The 21032-nt window shown below is 39.1% G+C and overlaps 1 protein-coding gene across 1 annotated transcript; it reads right to left on the reverse strand.

Annotated features, from left to right (window-relative positions):
• Nucleotides 1–16959: 16959 nt before the first annotated feature.
• LOC107045504 lies at nt 16960–17967 on the reverse strand. The gene has a single exon (XM_015267807.1). The coding sequence runs from the start codon at nt 17965–17967 to the stop codon at nt 16960–16962; it is 1008 nt and encodes a 335-aa protein (XP_015123293.1).
• Nucleotides 17968–21032: the final 3065 nt, after the last annotated feature.

The raw sequence follows: 21032 nt of genomic DNA on the forward strand, positions 1-21032 counted from the left end.
ATATGTAGCTTCATCTAAGAGTGAAAAATGATCAATCTGTTCACGGGTCATGAACTCATGAGCGCACGGTAGCCAGTAATACCAGGCTAAATTTCGGTACTCAGTGCCTTTGTAGCGAGCAATGTATTCGAGGGGTCGTGGCTTTCTTGCCAATTTGGTTGGTGGTTTCACCAACTCGATGCGGCTGCTGATCGTTCGAATGTTGGCTGGAGTTATATAATTTTCCGTGTCTGGGCTTGTCAGGAGAGTGTATAATCGGAGCATATTCCTCTCCCAAACCCAGTGTAGAGCTTCGACAAGCTGACAGGTACGGAGATCGAGTCCGGGGACTACGGACAGCGCCGAGAGAGTTCGAACACCATTCTCAGGTTCACGGGTTGCCCTCGCCACCTCAGCATCCCGTCTGATTTCATCATTTGTACGATCCGCAGCGAAATCCTCATCGTTTTGAAAGTCGCCATCGCGATAGGGGTAGATATGGAATTGGTTGCGCTCTCCGACCCTTTCACCTTTCGCATAGCAGAAAGTACAGCCTGAGTATGCATTATGACGCATCATCCCCATAATAAGATATCTGGCGTCTGAGTCGGCAGCGACAATGAGAGTAGTAAATCGACTCCTCACCTCTGCAACTCCATCAGGACGCCAGGTAATCCCATTTAAATATAAGGTACGTAATTGTCTCGTGAAGGGTAGCAAAAACTGAGACATTTGTGGCTTACGGGGACCAACATATAAAGCAGCTAGTAAGGAACTGCGCTGTCGAGCTCGAGGGGACAATTCAAGGACTTGTACGAAAACCGGCCAAATGGTTACCGGAGCCGATAGTACGGGGTCTACACCGTCTGTCCACATGGCCAAGGAATAATTATAACTGCCTCTGCATAAAAATCCCCCATCTGCAGAGAGTCCTCGATAGACACTCCCATCGTATACGTCCTCGATGGCATCTGGGTTGCGTTTGACTCTGGTCCATGGGTATTCCAAATTTCTGGCCATGCCCGCTTTATCTAGAAGTCCTTGAAGTTGAGCTGGGAAATTCAAGTACAGGTAAGTTCCTAAATGCGTTGTTTTCTCTGGGCTAGTTTCCCCACATCGGCAGACTCGATTGGGTCTTTTTTGAACGCCCAAATCATCCCAACACACTGTACAGACGATGGAGTGTGTGAAGTTGTCGAGGTTGCGATTTACTAATTTCTAGAAGCCTCTCATTGTTGTAGGAAAGAATGCGCTGTTAAAGTCCCTGTTTGCCATTATGAACGATGACAACATTGAGATATATGAGTGCTTATACCGAAGAGCTTTAGCTAGCTCCTCGAGAATCTTTTCGAATCTTCGCTTATTACCGTCAGCTTGTAGAGGTTCCTCTAATCCTCTTCCTTCAACATTCAGGTGGGAAAATTCTTCGAAAAGGTTATAATGTGGTTCAGGTTCGTCATCTTCCTCAACTTCATCAGAGTCGTATACTTCTTCGCCATTGCTTTCTCCAGAATCAAAAACCACGTCGTCATCTGCGACATTCTCCTCATTAGGATTGGGCAACTCTTCTTCGGAATCGTACACCACATACACTTCATCTGCATCTCCGGCTATGTTGGGCCTATTATTTGGTCGGTCACCCGCATCCGGCATATCAGCGTCGTTTGAATCGTACATCGCCTCGTCGTCGCTTGTATCCTCATCGATATCCAGACCAGGTCCTGCATCCATGCTCACTGCAAATAAAAGCGAAATACTTTTTGTTAATCTTTACCGACGAAACTTGAAAAATTGCTAGGAATTTTCGACGGTCTGCAGTAGTATTACATGAAAGAAACAATGTCGAAGGAGAACGTATTAAATTTGAGCGTCAGCAGTTGATCAAAGGGAAGAACGAAAATGGAATATGAGACATGGGAAGTTGACTTGGTTCCTTCTTATTAATGAAAAATAAACGGTGATGTTGTTCGCAATGAAATAGAATGCGATATAGTTTCCCAAATAATTTAAATTTTTCCATTACTTGGGAAAATTGAGGAAATTCCGATGTTCTAGCAGATTCTATGAGAACTGATCTAGAATTTCCAAAATTATCTAGAAATTGAACGTTACAGAAGAGTTATCAATTTTTTAGAAACAACTCAAAGTTTAATTCACGTGGAATTTCAACTTTTCTAAAACGTGAGGAAAATTGTGAATATAAATTTTTCAATGCCCCCGGAATGAAAATATTAATATCATCCACCAAATAAAAAACTTTATGATTCAATTAGGGTGATGCGAGTTGACATGAATCGGATTGGATCAAGTCTAAAATCTACTCATTTCCAGTCGCTGCTGTCGACTTGAATCAAGTGGCTAAAATGAATGGCAAGTCAAGTTAGCGACTTGATTCGGGTAGAATTATACTTCATTCAGGTAGAAGCCTGAAACAAGTCGATTTTTCGGCATGAATCAACCGGCTTTTTCTACTTGATTCAAATAGTCAACGACTTGGCGCCTCCCTTCTTCGAACTATCCTATTTTCTACTCAGAGTGAGTCTGAAACTTGGATTGATTCAAGTAGATTCATATTAATTGAAACAAATAGATAATATACGTAAATCAAGTTGGAACTACTTGGAATCAGGAATTTTTTTGGGTATCTATGAATTTCATTCTCGTCATTCCGTTCGTGGGCAGGGTTTCGTGGGCGCGGAGCAAATAGTAAAATTGTATATATATTTTTTTCAAAGATTTTACCGACCATCATATGTGAATTCTCTATCATTGAGGCTTCAGCACCCACCAGAGTTCAAATCCGAGGGACTCCAAATTTTTTCTCAGATTATATGTTTATCAAATTTTAAAAGGATTGTATATTATGTTACTAGTGCGTAAAATCCAAAATTTTGTTTGGGCCTTCTGTCGGAATATACTATTTTATCACCTTTCTCCCAATAGATGAGAATAATGGGAAATGTCAAAAATTCATATTGTTGATGGAAAATAGATGTAGTAGTAATCTATTCATTATACCTCATTGCTAGTACTTCACGTATATCTCACTCAACAGATGTAGAACTTGCACAATATTGCTTTCTTTCACCTCACTAATGTGTCTCAGATGAACCTATGGAGAGAAACAAAAAAAAATCCAGATTTAATTGATGAAATTACGAAATTAAGAACTGAGATTGCCAAAATTTATTGTTAATCGTGGAATTCGGCGAAACAGGGAACATTCATGCAAAGACGAAGAATACAACTCATTCCGCCGCGCTAGTTTCCAAAAATGTAACTAAAAAAGATTTCATTGCATAAAATCAGTTTTTAGGAAAATTCATGAAAATCAATGCAATTAACATACAATGTAATTTTTCATTTCCAATTATCTCAGAAACAAATATTTTCCCGAATGAGATTTTAAGAGGAAGACTTATGCTTGAAAATAAAAAAGAAAGTATGGAAAACGACAATGAACCAAGTGTCAATTGTTTGTATTTATAATTTCATTTTTTGATCAAATATATTAAGATTCTCGTCTTCATTGAGAGCGTAGATATTCAAAATTTTCGATTTACACCTAAGACGCTAATGTAAATAACGATTCTTCCTGAATATATTTAAAAAACCAAAATTTTCATTACATTGAGAAAAAAATAGCGCTTTGAAGCTAAGCGAGTTTTTCGATAATTCCTTAAAATAGGGAATATCCCCAATTTTTCCTTTTTTCCGGAATATAGAGGTTCCGACAATCTCATAAATAATTTTTATAACGCTCCAATTTGCCTTTTTTAATCAGAATCGGTGATTGGAAAGTACACTCTTTGGAGGCTTCAAGCGTGCTGTGACGTCACGGTACTGGAGTCGTGTCATCTCTCACTCGCTCTCTCAGCGGAACGAAATACCGGCGCTCGCATGGTGTCTCTCGGACGTTAGCAGTGCAGTGTGCCCACAGTGGTGTGACGTCATAGCGAGCGGATCGAGCATTCAAACGACTAACTCTCAATCACTTATTTACGTTAATTAATAATTTGAAATTTTTTTCGTGGGATGTTTTTTTTATGACCCATAGACCGAATTGAGGGGGGATTCAATAGATGAATAAAAAATGGATTTTCCTTATTACTAAAAAAAAATTGAATCTGCAAAACTGTTGAGCTACCTTGAAAGGTTTTTCATATCAGTAGAATTTCCAAATTGTTTAGAAATCGGCAAGATCAATATCAATTTTGAAGCTCCATGTTTTCGACTTTTTCAAAGTGAATAAGCATTACCTGGATGTGTACTTGGAGATTTAAAAATTCCAACGTATACTATTCACTAGATGAAAAATAAATCACTGGTTTTGACGGACTTTTGCTTATATTCACGATGTAGATATTAGTGCAGAATATACTGTGTTGGATTCCGGTAGAGAAAATAAATATTCTCTATATATCCCTAAATCTATACTTTATCGAAAGAACAAATTAACTTTTAGTCTATTTATTTGAAACACACTTGAGTACAACTTGAGAGTTTAAATTTGTAAATTGAAGTTAATATAATGAAGGTAATACTAATTAAATGCAAAAGAGGTGGGATACAGCCCAAACCCCCAATAACTGGACTAATTTTATTTTTCTTCTAGTCGAAATGTTGATATTTGAAAAAAAACGTCATGGCATAATTGAACATAAGTGTTGCTATAAAAAAAAAGGAAATATCAGTACATTCTTCAAGATATTATTCATAGAATATTCAAAAAAAGTTGAAATCGTCCAGGTAAAGACCCTCGTCCAGCTATTGGCTGTTTACCCTAGTACAGTAATCAAGTTTTTGAAAAAAGGATGCCGTACAAAGGGAACATTTCGCTAATACTTGGTAGAGTTGCAACCAGCCACCGAAAAGTGGTTTAGAAAAGATGTTAGAAACCAAGGATGTGCTAGTTGCCTTTCTTTCTTTCAATTGATAGGGTTTGATGTATGGATCAACTCTTTTAGATGACATGTACGTGGTGTGTTCTATTTAAAAATTTGGGATAATACACGTTTCACCGTACTTTTCGCGATCATCAGCGAGAAACGGTCGCAGCTATTCAAAGTTCCTTACATATGGTTTTTGTAGGGCTCAATCAGCTCTAAATATTTTGACTCTGAAGGTCTGTTCTTACTTGCGCCGTTTTCAAGTGAATTGATTTTTTTTTCTTTTTTTTATTACTGAATTGAATTCTCTTGAAATTTAGACCCCCACTCCTTCCACTTTCCCTAAGCGCAAGGCGTCCCCTCGCCGGCGCCAAATTCATTACAATAAAAATATCCGCGCTAGAGTGGGGACGTCATGCGCTCAGCAAAAATGGAAGGAGTGGGGGTAAGATTGAAGTAATTTTAATTTCCTTGAAAACAGTGCAAGTCAGAACAAAACTTCCGAGACATAATATTTAGAACTAATTGAGATCGCCAAAAAACATCTTTAGAGGCAGTTGAATATTCGTGACCATTTGGCTCATAATTACGAAAAACAAGATAAAAAGGGTATTTTTCGAATCATTTCACTACACGCACCACTCACAACGCAAAATGTCATTCATAAGAGTTGATCTATACTTTGAAACCTATCTATTTTGGCGCGACCACTGCCGTGTCAAAACTTTGGCGCCAAGCTGTTCCATACCCCCTAGCTTTGATGGATTATGAAGAGGGGGAGAAGTCAAATGGCTATGAATGACTGTAATATTCTTGTGAATCATCGGGACTTGTGAATCATCGGGACTTTGCGGAAAACTTTGATGTGTACAAATGAATATGTCCAGTTTCGATGGGAAAATAAAGCGTCAGACAGTACGCCGTATGAGGGAAACTTCTTGAAAATGGGCAGTAGTAGGGGATAATTCGAAGGGTATCGTCATCAGTTACCTTGACAGGTCTAGATACCCAACGAAACAATAGGCAAATATCCGATGAATTTTAGGGTCTTGAGGAATTACAGACAATAATTCATTGGCTATTCGAATTTTATGTTATAATAAATCCCATTATAATAAAAAAAAGGGATGCTCGCATTAGCAAGAAATGTTAAATACTAGCTCGCATTGATTTCAATTTCACTTAGAAACGGAATTATACCGAAATCCCCTTGTGCTCTGAAGTTTGAATTTAATAATAGGGATATTGCATGAAATTTCTTTATTTAGAAAAAAAATGAAAAATCAAGAAGTTATACCGAATTGAAGAACATCGAAAGTTGTGATGTCACTATGGTTCATATATGGGTGACCTCACAACTGTCGACGTTTTCAATCGCCTATAGCTTGTCCATTTCTCATTATTTTTCAAAACAAAAAATACGTATCTAATATTTTTTATTCAATTTTCATATCCAATAATAAAAAAATTTCACCAAAGAGTCTCATTTACCTCAAGTTTTCTTGCATAACAGTGAGTGGGGCAAGTTTGCTAACCCTTAAATGGTTGCGCTATGACCAGTTTGCCGCGCTTTTTATAATTTTTTTTTTCATGCAAAAACCCACTCAACATCTTGAAAAATTGGGATTCCCATCATCAACTGTTACGAACATAATTTCTTATTTTATTTCATCATTAGTTCCACAGATCAACTACTAAGATTTTTTGAAAACTAGACTTGCTCAAAATCCTCGATTGTATCTTCTCATGAAAATTTTCGAGGTATAGGGATCATAGTCTAAAATGAGGTATTTTGACCAAATCCTTCTTTATATGTCTCAAGCAACTCTCTCTCTTTCTTCTGAGGTCGGTCAGAACCCTCCAACATTTATCAATAATAAAATAAAAGATATTTTATCGGCGGCGGCTGAGGAGCGTGAGAGATGCTCTCGGTCTCGCGCCTACAGTTGGCTCGGAGCTCTTCGAAACGAGTGCGACAAAGACGGACTATTTTGGTGGTAGTAGTCTGTCTTCGTCGCACTTGCGCGCGCGTTATGGGTGAGAGTTTCTCCCATTGCGCGCCCAAAGAACGATGGGCACGTTGATGCGCGTGCTGACGGGTTAACCACCAGAATGCGTAGTTTCGTATAAATTGAAATCGACTTTTTGAGTTATATGTTTAGTATTTCTTTTTCCTACCGCCATTTCTAGTTTATAAAAGATTTAAAATCACCGTACAACCGAAATCAAACCTTATGTACAATTTCGATTTTCTAAATTATCCAATACACATTGCGGAAAATTGCTCATCACGCGACCAACGACGATCGATAACGAAGTATGATCACACAAGGGTTATGGAATGACATTACCAACCTAATCCTATCTATCGCTAAGCGAAACAAATTCCAACAAATTTTGAGCCATTTCGGCGCACTGGGGACATTACGATCATGAAGAATAGAGGTCTCTATTCTTCATGATTACGACTAATTATTTTTCTATTCAAATTACAATCAAGAGAATGTCTATGAGACAACATGCATCTATCAGTTCCAACGAGGGCTTCACTTCAGGGGAATATGCGATAGATTTTGAGGGTCGTCGGGTATTCGTAGGGATATTTTTTGCATTTTTATTTTGGCAAATCAGAGACTCTGGTTCAGAGTGCGGTCATTGAGGTCAAGTTGAAAATGTAACGAATATGTAATTATTTCTCCACTCTGATTTCCGTCAATGAGACTGCAGTATTTGGGACTGCCAAACAGTTTAATTTTGGATATGTATGAGGGACTTCCGAGTATTGTCCCGTTACCCTCATATGTTTATCCCGATATCTTGAGGTAACTCTCATATATGTCTGCGAAATATCTTGGAGATTCTCTCATCTTTCTAAATTTCCAATTCACTTCACATTGAACATTGTGTGTGGCACTCTCTTGAAAGTGAATTATTTTCCTGACATGAGTCTCCATGATATCCACTGACAGTCTGATTGATCACAATCCGAGCGAAAAAATAATCATGAGTAATATCACAAGACCTCAAAACTTATGAGATTTTATGTAAAACTTATCCCGATCTTTTCTGCACAGGGAAACAAGAGGGAAACATCCGATTCATTTTTTAGGTGAAGTGGTATTCGAAGGATTATTTTTTTCATTCGGATTTCGCCAAACTCTTAATTTTATTATCGGAATATTTGACAGTTATCTGGTAATGAGAACAGTTTTGACGTGAACGTAACAATACTGCGCTCTGATTGGCCAGAATCTGGATGGAAAAAAATAATCAGCCTAATTCACAACACATGATCCCGAATTCTGCATTTTGATTGGCCGCAATCGGAATACCAAAAATAATCAAGAAAACATTAATTGGGTACCATGTAGCCTGTATACAAAATAACATCACATGGTGTGTGATTATATAAAGACCATTTGCGTTCCTAAATTACAGCCCCTCCGCCCCCTCCCTTCGATAAATTTATCCTCTAAAATTCCTAAATTTTCAAAAACAGGGATTTGAGAAATCGTCCAAATGGTTACATAAATTGATCGATAAATTTCCTCTCTGATACAGAGTGTCTCTCAAAGAAAAAGCAGTAAAAACTATATTTGTCTACAATTTCAAATAAAAAATTATTTCCAAAAACATTTTGTCTTTTTTTTTCTCTTTAATTTACCGGTCAATTGGTTTTTTTTCTCCATTTCCATATCTTTGATGATAACTTTTTTGTTTTTGAGACCATTTATTTACGTTATTATTTTTCATTCTTCATTTTTCTTCCTATCAATATATTTTTCTATCAATTTTTAGAAATTGGGGCCTCTATGAATTATTAATCGAATTTGCATCTTAATGTATCATTTCTTCTTCTTCTAACTGAATGTAATGTGTTTCGTTCCGAGAAGATTTATTTCCTCACCAATTCCCTGGGGTGAAGACCCAATCCTTCAATTTTCTTCCACAAGAATAGTAATCCGGTGAAAAATCTTCCCAATACTGCTGCATAATTTTTACTTCACAATTGGATTTTACTTCAACGAATGAATAATCATGAGTGGATGATGGTCCCTTGAATCGGAAAACATTCAAAATCGACACGCATAACTATTCATTAATTATCTATTAATTATCTATTATAGAATGGGCATTCAAAACTCTTATTAACAATTAAAATAACTCTCAAAATTTAGAGCAGAAATCTAAAGAAATTTCAAAGTAATTCGCTAAAGAATTTACAACAAAAAGACTAGTTTATCCATTTATTAATATTCAACAATTAAATGATTATCAACATGAATCTCAAAGGTTTATCGGAAATAATGGAGTAACTAAAAATTAATTGACAAACGATTTGTCAATTCCAAATTGAATTCTAAATTACTTTACACTTCTAAAGAATTCCTTAATTTCAAAATTCTCAAAAATGGAAGAAATCTTCAAATTATCAGTTCCAACTGAATAAAAATCAATACATGTTCATTATTTTATATAAAAATAAAATAAATATATTTTGAAATATTCCAAAGTTCAGTTAATTCAGTTCAGTTAATTATTATTTTTTCTTACTTGTTGCCGCAATAGTCAGCCGAAAGGGGAGTGGGGGTGGAGGAGTAGGAAAAGTCCGGTTTCCCGTGGACGGAGCGAGTATAAGCTCCGCGGTGCGTTAAGTTAAACGGGGAAGAGGGTACGGTGAGTATGATGAGTTTGAGTTCCGCGGCGCGTTAGGTAAGGTTAAGTGGGGAAAAGGGAAAGAGTGCGGTGAATATGACGGTGCGAGTCCCGTGGCGCGTCAGGTAAAGCAAGAGAATACGGTTAGTGTAAGTAGCTATGTATTATGAGGAGAGGGGGGAAGCGGGAAGTAGAGGCCACTACGAATCACCGGGGAGATGCGTTGCGGTTGTTTAGAATTTAGGAGCTGGCAACATGCAGTCTGAGAGTAAAAAGAGTATTACTGAAACATTGTAATTTTTTTGGCATGTAGCGAAATTGCCCATCGCCATCCTCCGTATAGTGTAGTCGCAATTCCATATTTGGATATTAATTGTTACGAATAATCTTGCATGAATTATGGATCCATTGTTGAGGGGTGAACGATTGTAGAACGATTGGTTAATTTTATTCTTAGATGTGTTCAATAATGATATTAAAATTCAAGAACAATTAACCGATCAATGTTACTATGAAATATTCGATTTGTATGAAAAGATGACCATTTTGTTGAAACATATGAAATAAAAATTACCAACCTGAGATTTTTATCCTCATAGACGATGCTCCTACATTCATGACACACACAAGGTTAGGAAAATAATGCACTTACACGTGGTTCAGATTTTATACGCGTTAAGACTGACCACAATGAAACGAAACTTCCGTAGATTTCACTAAAAATCAGATATACACAGTTGTTGCATTAGGGAAACAGCACGTGTCTACAAAAATCCATCCGAGTATTCTCTCTCAATAAATTGATGCTCGCCACTGAGTTAACATGCGCATCACTCCGCTCTGATCACACAGTGTGAACACCGGTGAAGACGTACGGAAGCTACATGTCGCAGCGAGAATTCCAAACGGTTCCCGAATTCCTCCGAAGTGCTCTTTCCTCTACCGAAATATAGTGCTTTCTCTCGAATACATTACTTGAAGCATGCGCAGCAGTATTCTATTATATGGAGTGGAAGGGAAGTGGCCAAAGCATACAGTTGGACTGGCGAGTTCTCTATTGTCGGCTCCAGCGAGCGAAAGACAGTGAAAAAAAATCGGTAGCCGATGTAAACGTTTGCATTATCATCATTGACATATTAGAGACAACAAAAATAAATGGAGAAAAATTCCAGGGGAGGCTGGAACAGACATTTATTTTTATAAAAGGAATGGGAGAGAGGTGAAGAGACAGTTGGAGATGTGTATGGGGGTACAGAAAAGAGTAGAGATTAGATCTGCCCCAGAGGTACACGGTACACGGCTCTTCAATATGAAGGGAACTGATGCTGTCAATAAACTTCTTCATGACAATTTTTCTCAGGTGTTTAATTCAATACCTGCAAAAAAATGAGGTGTGGAGTACTCCACACGTACTATTGTTCCGCCGCCCGTGCCCTTTTTTCCACTATATACTGTATTATTTCATGGGAGAATGTGTTATTCACCCTCACAGAGACAATGCAGGGATCTACGTATGGATCGATCGATTCGACGTACACGAGGAGATTCCCAGAATCCTAACCGCCCACCCCGTTGCACAACTCTATCATGGGGTTTTGTATGAAAATTGAGCGGACCGGGAAAAATTTTCTTTTCCCGGGGCTTGATATGGGACATGTTTATTTGAGGGGGGTTGAGAATATTCTTTTCTTGTGAAGAGGGAGTTTTAATACGGAGGGGACTTGACTGGGGAATAGGAGAACTGTAAATAGTTCGATATTGAAGAGGTTTTATGAACAACATTTTTAGAATACCGTGGAAATGGAGAGAGTTAGAGGGAATTGTCAAAAGACATCATTGGAAAGTATTAAAATTGTCTACATAAAAAGCTCTTTTAATAAATTTCGATAAACCTTCACTCCGGAGATATTGGTGAAATGTTATAAAAGGTGAATTCAGCGATTTTGGTTTCTGCAGAGGAAGATTGTTTGTATCAACAGAATTTTGCCCATATCTTCGGAACTAAGAGATTTCGGAGATTTTATCAAGAGACCTTTTTTGCAAGTCTTGAAATTCCTCACAAATGAGGTTTGTCGACAAATTGCGCTGAATCTCTTGACTCCAGAGATATTCGTGAAGTATTACAAAATTTAAATGTAATGAATGATGGTTTTCTGCAGAGAAATATTTATTCATCAACTCAATTCAACGAATATCTCGGAAATGAAGAGAGTTGGCGGGTTTTATCGAGAGACCTTTCGTTGAACCTCTTGAACTAACGTGAAGGTGAACATGACCCCGAATACATGCATTCTGATCGGTCAAAATCTGAATGCAAAAAAAAATATCGGATACAGTTGGAGGTTCGAGAGGTATTGCAACTGAAAATTTAGTGTTTTTTTTTTGTATGACGGACTTCGTTATTTATTAAGTCCAGGTCAAGGAAGATGAACATTTTTTGTGGGAGATTTCCACAGTTCTTACTGGATTTTTTTCATAAATAGACACTAATTTTTTGTCTTCATAATTTTTGGATACATGTGAATATTCCTTGGTTTTTCAACAATTACTTCTCCCCTAGCATTATTTTCAAATTTTCAATGTTACTAGAGTTATGAATTTTGGATGTTACGGGACTTTGAAGGTAAGAGACGCACGGTGAGTGAAAGAGGTGCGCGCTGGTGGTGTAGGAGTGCGGGCGGAATTAATTACTGAGAGAATTTGAAAAAGTTATAACTCAAATAATATTCAGAATTTGCTATAACTATAAATTGAGCGCCAATTTACATGTGTTCGAAAGTTATGAAGACAAGAAAATAGTGTTTATTTATTAAAAATACTACATAAACAACAACTTTAAAAACCTTTTAAAGATCTCTTAATCTTCCTTGTCATGGACTTCATGAAGAACAAAGTCCGTTATGCAAAAAAAAAATCTGTTTCCACGGAAAATATGACGAGAGAGGATGTTTTTTGTTTATCATCCGTTATTGAAAAAAATCTGCGAAGTATCGCAAAACATCAAAAGCTAAAAATGTTGCCAAAATGGATACCGAAGAAAGTTAATTTATATTTTTGTCGATCCGATTATTTGTTCAAAATATATGAAGCATTAAAGTTTACTAAAATCTTCAATGCTTCATATCTTTCAAACTTCAGAAAAAAATAAAAATTTAATCGTTTCAAGAATAAAAATAAAAAAATCCCCCTGAAAATTATTCATTCGGGGTCTTATTATGCTATGACCACTTCTGCCGATTTTTTTTTCAAAATTTCAATATTTTTCCCTAATTTAACAGTCAAAATCGATATATCGGAATTAATCGCAATCATGCATGGGAGATCGGCGTACAGTATTGCCGAAACCTCCAGTTGGGAAATAACATCATGCTTCCTCTCCAAATAATGGACAGACGCTGCATTAGCAACTGTGTTCATTGCCATTTCAAGGATAGAGTTGAAGTGGAAAAAAAACATAAACATCCAGCGGTTTTATAATTCTGAAGGAAAAGGCCAGTGTGACCGGCTCGTCTCTGTGCAGTACCCGAGTACGGGTGGACACAATAGTTTTCTCCCGTCATGCGCACCCTACTGCGCTGTGATAGGTTGCGGATTCTTACTACATGATGTAGTCTACATCGGAATCACACCTTACACCTAACGCGTGAACGTAAACAAACGAGTCTCCCGTCGTGTTGTCATCGTTTAAACGTGTCGTGACTGGCGAGGAGGAAAAACTTGGACTGCTATTGTGAATATTCAACGTTTGTGTGGATGATCAAAAGGATTGAAACATTATCAGTGAAACAGTAACAGAGACGTGTACTCAGTGTTAGAGGCGTGGGTGTATTTTATGTGTTTGGATTAAAATTGGATAAAAAAAAGAAGAAGATGGCTGGAGAACAGGAGATCAAAGGTAAGTGCCACAGATATCATCTGTAACTGCAGGATACAGCGTCACGTATAATTTTCAAGCTTCTGAATAGAATTCATGAAAATTCAATTTTCGTTTTTTCCTCGAAAAAACCATTGTACTTTGAGAACTAGGCGACCAGTTTCCTAATTTTTTTGGTGTGTTACGGTACGCACAAGGAAAGGTCCGTAAGAAAGATATGGGTATTGTGGGTATAGTTCTCTTTAGATATGGGTATTGTGGGTATTTCTGGAATTATTGAATGAGATTGAATGTCAAGAGAAAATTATAAGTGTGAATTTCTGGGATTGTTAGGGAGTTTTGTTGATGCTTGTGACTATTTCGGTTGTTTGATTCAGATTACTAGAGAGATGTTTTCTGAAGAAAATTTGTTCTCATGAGTGAGGACATTTTCCGGATTATTTTGAGGGACTGGAATTGGTTAATAGAATTGTAGAGATGAAAAGAAGAATTTCATATGGATTATTTTGGAAATATCTCGAGAAGTAGCAGGTTTAGAGAAAAATGTCATGAAACTTTTTTGAAGCCCTTAAAATTCTTCATAAAAAAGGTTTTTTGACATTTCCTCGTGAACCTCCTCATTTCAAAGATATTTGCAAAATAATCTGTGAAATATTTTTGAACTCATCCAAAAATCAAAATTCAATCCTGATACTTTTTAAAAAATCTTCCAAACTAGTAAATTAAAATAAAAATATCAAAAAACCTTTTTTGTAGAGAATTTTTCGGGTTGAAAAAAAAGTCTTTCAACATTTTCCTCTAAACCTCTTCATTTCGAAGATATTCGCTAAGTAATCGAGAAAATTGTTTTAAACTCACCTTCGAAAACAAGAATTCTATACCGATAATTTTCCAACAATATCTTGAATCAGTAGGTTTACAGGAAAATGTCAAAAGACCTTGTGACGACCTCGTCGTCAGACATAATTATTCATTTTAATTAATACGAATGACGTCATGTCGGTGTCTCTCAACTCTTTCCTCTTATGAAGAAAAACCCTGGAAAGTCGTCAGCAACCTCGTTGGAGAGGTTCTGACGGTCTTATTTTTGCCCGAGGAAACTCATTGTCGTCACCCTGGAGAAATATCTCTTCAGGGTCAGGAGGACGACAATGAGGATTAGAGGAATACCATCAGTCTCAGCGATCGAGGTCCTATTCTTCGAGGATGAGGATACCTCCAGACGACGGAATGGAGGTCATAATCGCGAACACGAGGAGTTTGGAGCGAGGACGATGATTTTACGATTCCGGGAATCCGCGAATCGACAGTTCCGGGAATTTCGCGGGCCATCAGTTCCAAAAACCGCGGGTTCATCGTAGTCATCGTGGGAGTATATTGGAGCCGTGGCGCGGCGCCACCGGCTGATCAGAATTCGGGTAGGAACCCGAAAGTTGCCGAAATCTCCCGAGGTACCCACCGCGTGCAAGCAAGCATGCTGCCTCTGGGAGAACACCGGCAGGCGTCATCAAAGACGGACTGTCTTCGTCGCAGTCTTCGAATTTATTATTAATTACTCTGTTACAGTCACAGTCGAGTCAATATTAAGGGAATATCAATTCCATCTTCTATTACAATTTATTGAGTCACAGTTAAGTCTATTTTGTCAATAGCATCAGTTGTGATCAACAGTCGAGAAACAAAGGAGGTCAGAACTGCCATTATTATTATTTCTGTATAAAGTCAAGTCGAGTCAATTTTTTGTCGAGTAATCAGTCGTGAGCTCGCGGATCTTATCAAATTATTATCAATTTACTTCTGTTATTTAAATATGTTCATTTATCATTTGAATTGATTATTGTCGGTCATTAAAAATATTTGATTGAGTGAAAATTAAACTGTGTGTTGTGTTGATTTCGGGGAGACGAAACGTAGGGAGTATCGTCCTCCCTCCCCCTTGAGATAAACCAGGAGAAAAATATATCAATAAATCGGTTTTGTTAATTTACCGGTTTATTGAGATAAAAAATAAACCAAATAAATTAACTGGCGCTCGAAAGGTAAAATCAAGCTACAGCTAATATTAAGGTCGAAGAAAATTAATTAGTCAATAATTATCAATCGTCACAACCTTTTCTGTAGCCCATAAAATCCTCCACAAAAAACATCTTCTGACATTTTCCCTTAAACCTCGTCATTTCAAAGATATCCACAAAATAATCTATAAAATCGTTCTAAAACCTCTAAAATAGAAAAATCCATACAGATGATTCTGCAAAAATCTCCTAAACGACCTAATTTAAACGAGAACATCAAAAGGCCTTGTTTGGTGAGGAACTAGTTTTAGGGTGGATGTGGGATAAAAATGTGGAGGGAGATGTTGGGAAAATTACGATATGCGTGTTATAAAAAATCTCAATATATTTTCGTGGGATCGAACCACTTGTCACTATTGCCGTACACTCTTTGGTATAATTAATGTTGAATGTCTAATTTTCACTGATAATTGTCTTTCACATTATCTCGTTGAGTCACTGAAATTACTGAACCTAATCAACAAGTTGATGTACTGCGAAAATTATTAAATTTAGAATACTGATGAGTAACTGGCTCTACTCTATCATTATCGTGACGATACAGAAAAGCGACTGCCTTTTGGGGGTTTCGCGATCCCCTGAGCGCTCCACCCGAAGGTTCCCGATGGTGTTCGACGATAATCGGTAAGACCGACCGTTTAGTTGATTGCTGCCTTTCAAACACCCCGGGGGCATTCATCATCAGGGATGATGAATTAATTGGTGAATTTGCTGTTGGAGATTTTCTCTGCTTCTGGCTAATAACATCTTCCAGGGCCTGTTCTGCGGTAGATTGTATGCTGGAGAGGCTTCTGGAAATTCTGATGCTTTTTTGTCGATTTCTGGAGTTTTAACTGTTCCCCACAGTTGTTGATCGTCTATAGTGATAGCTCCTTACTTTGTGTGCAATTGATTATATTAAATTTGCATATTTCCTGGTTCCTGAACTTTGGTGAAGCTCCATCAGCTGCTCGTTGAAGGTTTCTTTACGGCCGTTGGAGAAACCCTCGGTGAACAAACTGTGCAATTACGTACCTCGGAGTGTTCCATAATTGCTGTGTGTTGGCCAACTACTTGAAGATTCTAGGACTTGACGAGGTGAACCGCCTTTATCGGCAATCCTCCTGATAATGTTGAATAGACCAATCGCTTCATTATATAAATCGTTTGTTTAATATTTCTTAGAGCGCCGATTTTTGCAAAATTTGTTGATGATCTCTTTTAGCGATGTAGTTGATGGGCTGACTGTTGATCTGAAGTCGTGTCTTCCTTTGGTGAGCCTTGACCCTCATGTTGGTGATGTTCTTCCTTCTGGTAAGCCCTTTGTCGACTGAGAGAGGCGTAAATTTCCCCAGTTGTCGCCGAACTCATTGTTGTTGATTGCTAAGGGGAGAAACAGGGTGAGAGACGTATCAATTGTCAAAATAATAATAATAAATGGACAATGATACTTAACTCTCAGTCCTGGAATCTCGGATTTCCCCTTGGCTTCTGCTGGTGATGTGCTTCAGTTGAGATTAACGCCAGAGTAGACTCCTCTCGTGTAGGCCTCGATAAATGTTGATAATTCTTTGAGAGTGGAAAATTCCTTGGAGAATCCCATCCTGAGCTCCCATGCCTTCAGAGTCTCGGCATCGAGTGATCTTCTCAGCAAGTGAGCTATCATTTGCTCGGGGATATTCTCCTGTGTCAATCCCGTCACATCATGCAGTTGATTGAGAGTCTCCATGGCTACTGCTGTGTTGGCGCTGAGGTTCTCTGCTGTTGCTCTGGTGATTTTCGGAAGCTCTAGAACTTGATTGAACAATGATTGAGCAATGAGCCTCGGATCGTCATACCTCTTGGTGAGTTTCTGCCAGGCTTTGTTGTAGTTCTCGTCCTTGACTTGGAAGGTCGAGAGGAGAGTTGCTGCTGGACCTCTTAGGCATCCCTTCAGTCGAACCAGCTTCTGTACTGATGGAATCGAAGGAATATTTCCCACCAATGATAGAAAAAGGTCGCTAAATTCTTTCCATTCTTCAGGCTTCCCATCGAATGGTTTAATGTCGAGACGCTTGAGTTGAGTGGCTTGATTCTGATCGGTTGAACTACTGGCTGAGTCCTTCTTCCTTGCTAGTTGACCCTTCAGTCGAGCGATAAGCATCAAGGCTTGTCTTCTTGTCCTTGTGGCTCGCTCATGTACCGCCTCGGTGACGTACTCATGATCAGGGGGGAGATGCTCGACTAGAATGGCATAAATTCCAACATATTCATTCCACTCTGTCTCGATTATCTCCTTATGCCCGTCTAATTCCTTTAAGGTGAGGTCCTCTTCGCTGTCAACATCTTGCGGTAGTTCATGATAGATCTCCATCAGAGTCTCTACCTTAAATGTCAATAGTCTCAATCGACCTTCCTGCTGCATGGTGAGCGCTGGCGGTGAATTTTGTTGAGCGGGCTTCGTTGATCCTGACGATACACTTGGACTGTTGAGTTTTTCCTGAGTAGGGTCGTTGACCTGAGCGTCGTCTGCCATGGTGATTGTCCGTGCTAATTTGTCGGTTTAGGTGAGTTATCGGCTGTTGAGAGGCTACGGGTGGCTGTTGCGTTATCGATTGCCGAACTTTGATGAGTCGCCTGTTGCGTGGCGCACGTGGCCAAGTGTTGATGGGCTTCGGCGACACTCGACACTCACGAACGCTCCCGATTTCGACACTGAATTTCACTGGTATGTCCCTTGTAAACCCGTCGCCCTTGCGGGTGTAAACAAGGCGAATGTTCTGGAAGTTTCCGTTGACTTGCCCGTGCGAACCCCGAATGTTTTCTCGACACGAGGCGTCCCTTAATTTTTCCACAGCACTTTACACACGTTTTCACCCACAATCCGGCTCGAAGGACCACTGTTTGGTGAGGAACTAGTTTTAGGGTGGATGTGGGATAAAAATGTGGAGGGAGATGTTGGGAAAATTACGATAGGTGTGTTATAAAAAATCTCAATATATTTTCGTGGGATTGAACCACTTGTCACTATTGCCGTACACTCTTTGGTATAATTAATGTTGAATGTCTAATTTTCACTGATAATTGTCTTTCACATTATCTCGTTGAGTCACTGAAATTACTGAACTTAATCAACAAGTTGATGTACTGAGAAAATTATTAAATTTAGAATATTGATGAGTAACTGACTCTACTCTATCATTATCGTGACGATACAGAAAAGCAACTGCCTTTTGGGGGTTTCGCGATCTCCTGAGCGCTCCACCCGAAGGTTCCCGATGGTGCTCGACGATAATCGGTAGGACCGACCGTTTAGTTGATTGCTGCCTTTCAAACAGGGCTCTTTTGTAGCCCATCAAATTCCCCACAAAAAACATCTTTTAACATTTCCCCCTAAACCAACTCGTTTCAGAGATATCCCCGAGTCTCGCTTGAGCCACCGTAGAGAGCAGACATGCCTGTTAAGTTCCCTACGCGCTTGACGTTGCGAATCAAAATGTTCTATCGTTTCCTAGTGCTACGGTATCGAGTGAACAATTAAATTAATTTGTGAGGATTAATTCCTCTTGGTAAAACTGCTAATAGTGGGTCCTCACGGAGAGGGCCAACTAAAAATGAGTTCCCAGAATAGAGAAAATCAAACCAATGTGTCACCCCAAACTTCAACGAAACCCTCGTACGTGTCGATGGCAAAGAACACCACTGGACCATTATTCGAACAGGCTATTATCCTGAAGAGGAATGAAAATGCAAAACCCGAAGATCACATTCTTGCCCTTTTGGAAATTATTGATTCATCGAAAATTGTTTGCACTGACATCATTTCCAACGGTCGTATCATTGTTTGGCTGGACAGTGTGCGTACGGCAGACGAGGTAATCAATTCAAAGAGGCACCTCAAAGTAGGTCAGCAAATAGTACACATTCGCCCGTACGTTACCCGAAACAAGAGGATTATATTCAGCCAAGTGTTTCCTCAAGTCCAGGACAGCTTCTTGGAAGAGGAACTGAGAGACAAATATGGAATTAAAATCACAACTCCGATTACGACGATGAGATCAGGATTTAAGGACAAGCGTTTAGCCCATGTAAGATCTCACAGGAGACAAACATATGTTTCCCCGGAGGACGTTGCGAAATTACCGAAGAGAATAGAAGCAACGGTCTTCGGCAAAATTATTTGGGTCTACATCTCGGTAGATACAGCCGCATGTTTTGAGTGTAATAAAGAAGGACACCTCGCGAAAAATTGCCCTAACAAAAAAATTGACAACCAGCAGAACGGACAATCAGTAGAACAGAGTTTCAACACCGACGTGGATCCCTCTGAGATGAGTAATCCTTCTATCACAGCGAATCCTAATCACGAGTTAACTCAATCCCGTCCAATTGCTAATCCACTATCCCCATCAATCGCTGATCCTCCATCCTCCCCAATCACTAATCTTCCACCCCCTCCAATAGCTAATTCTACCATGATAATTGAAGAACTGAGCGATCCCTTGATCAGTCTCTCCAACGAAATGGATAAACCATACACTACCTCAGCATCCATGGCTCCCCCATCCCAAGGATCGCACAAGGAAAAGAGGCCTCTCTCAATCTCCACTCAATCCAACGCATCCGCTGGAAAACCAAGTGTCGGCGCAGAAGGAGTTGATGGAGAATCGGGCTTTCACTCGGACACCGAGTCGTATGCATCCTCCCGCGAAGACTTCACGTTCACCAAAGCACTCAAATCAAGAAAAACCCAACAATCCTGCGAAGAAACCAAGAGTCTCCAGCTCTCCCAGTGCCTCTCAAGAGTCTCTGAAGTCTGCTGGACTAGAGGCTGACTGGGAGGGGGTTCAGGAACTCATGGGTGAAAAAGCAAACGAATTTCCAATAACTCTTACTCGACTTCGCGATTATCTTGAAGAAACTAGGAGTCCCCTCAAAGCGATGGAAAATGCTCTCAAGATAACTGAGTAACTGATGGCACTCTCCATTATGATCGATTACGTCAAGACAAAACTACTCCGGAAAGCACTCAAGAATCGTGTTCCTAAGCTGTGTAAAGCCCTGGAGAAGGAACATTTCGTTCGCCTGGAGTCAAGGAATTATAGCAGCCAAACGAACCAGGAATCAACGATGGAGATCTGAAAGCTCAGCTGAGAGGAGAATACACTACAATGGTTGCGAACACATCAATAAATTCCAATAGCTCCCGACCACCATATACTCCTGTTAGCAGAAAACTCAAAATCCTGTACTGGAATTGCCGGGCCTTCGATCGCCGCAGAGCAGAATTGGAGACCCTCATCCAGGACATCAACGTATTGTTATGCGCTGAAACCCACCTGAAGCCCAATGACACTCATGACCGTAGACTTCCTGGCTTCTTTGTAATTAGGGAAGACCGGAAATACAACACGGGTGGAGGCCTTCTAGTGGCTTTCAGGAAAAATATTACTTATAAACAAATTGAAACTCCAGATATTTCAGACCGGTTAATAGAATCAATCAGATTTCAAATCACAAATTCTCTCCCAGCATTTAATTTATACGCATTTTACAAACCCCCCCACACATCACTCCCCCACTCCCATTGGGACAAAATCT

The sequence above is a fragment of the Diachasma alloeum genome, unplaced genomic scaffold (assembly GCF_001412515.2).
Source record: "Diachasma alloeum isolate Michigan unplaced genomic scaffold, Dall2.0 Dall_scaffold_00965, whole genome shotgun sequence".
NCBI lineage: Eukaryota > Metazoa > Arthropoda > Insecta > Hymenoptera > Braconidae > Diachasma > Diachasma alloeum.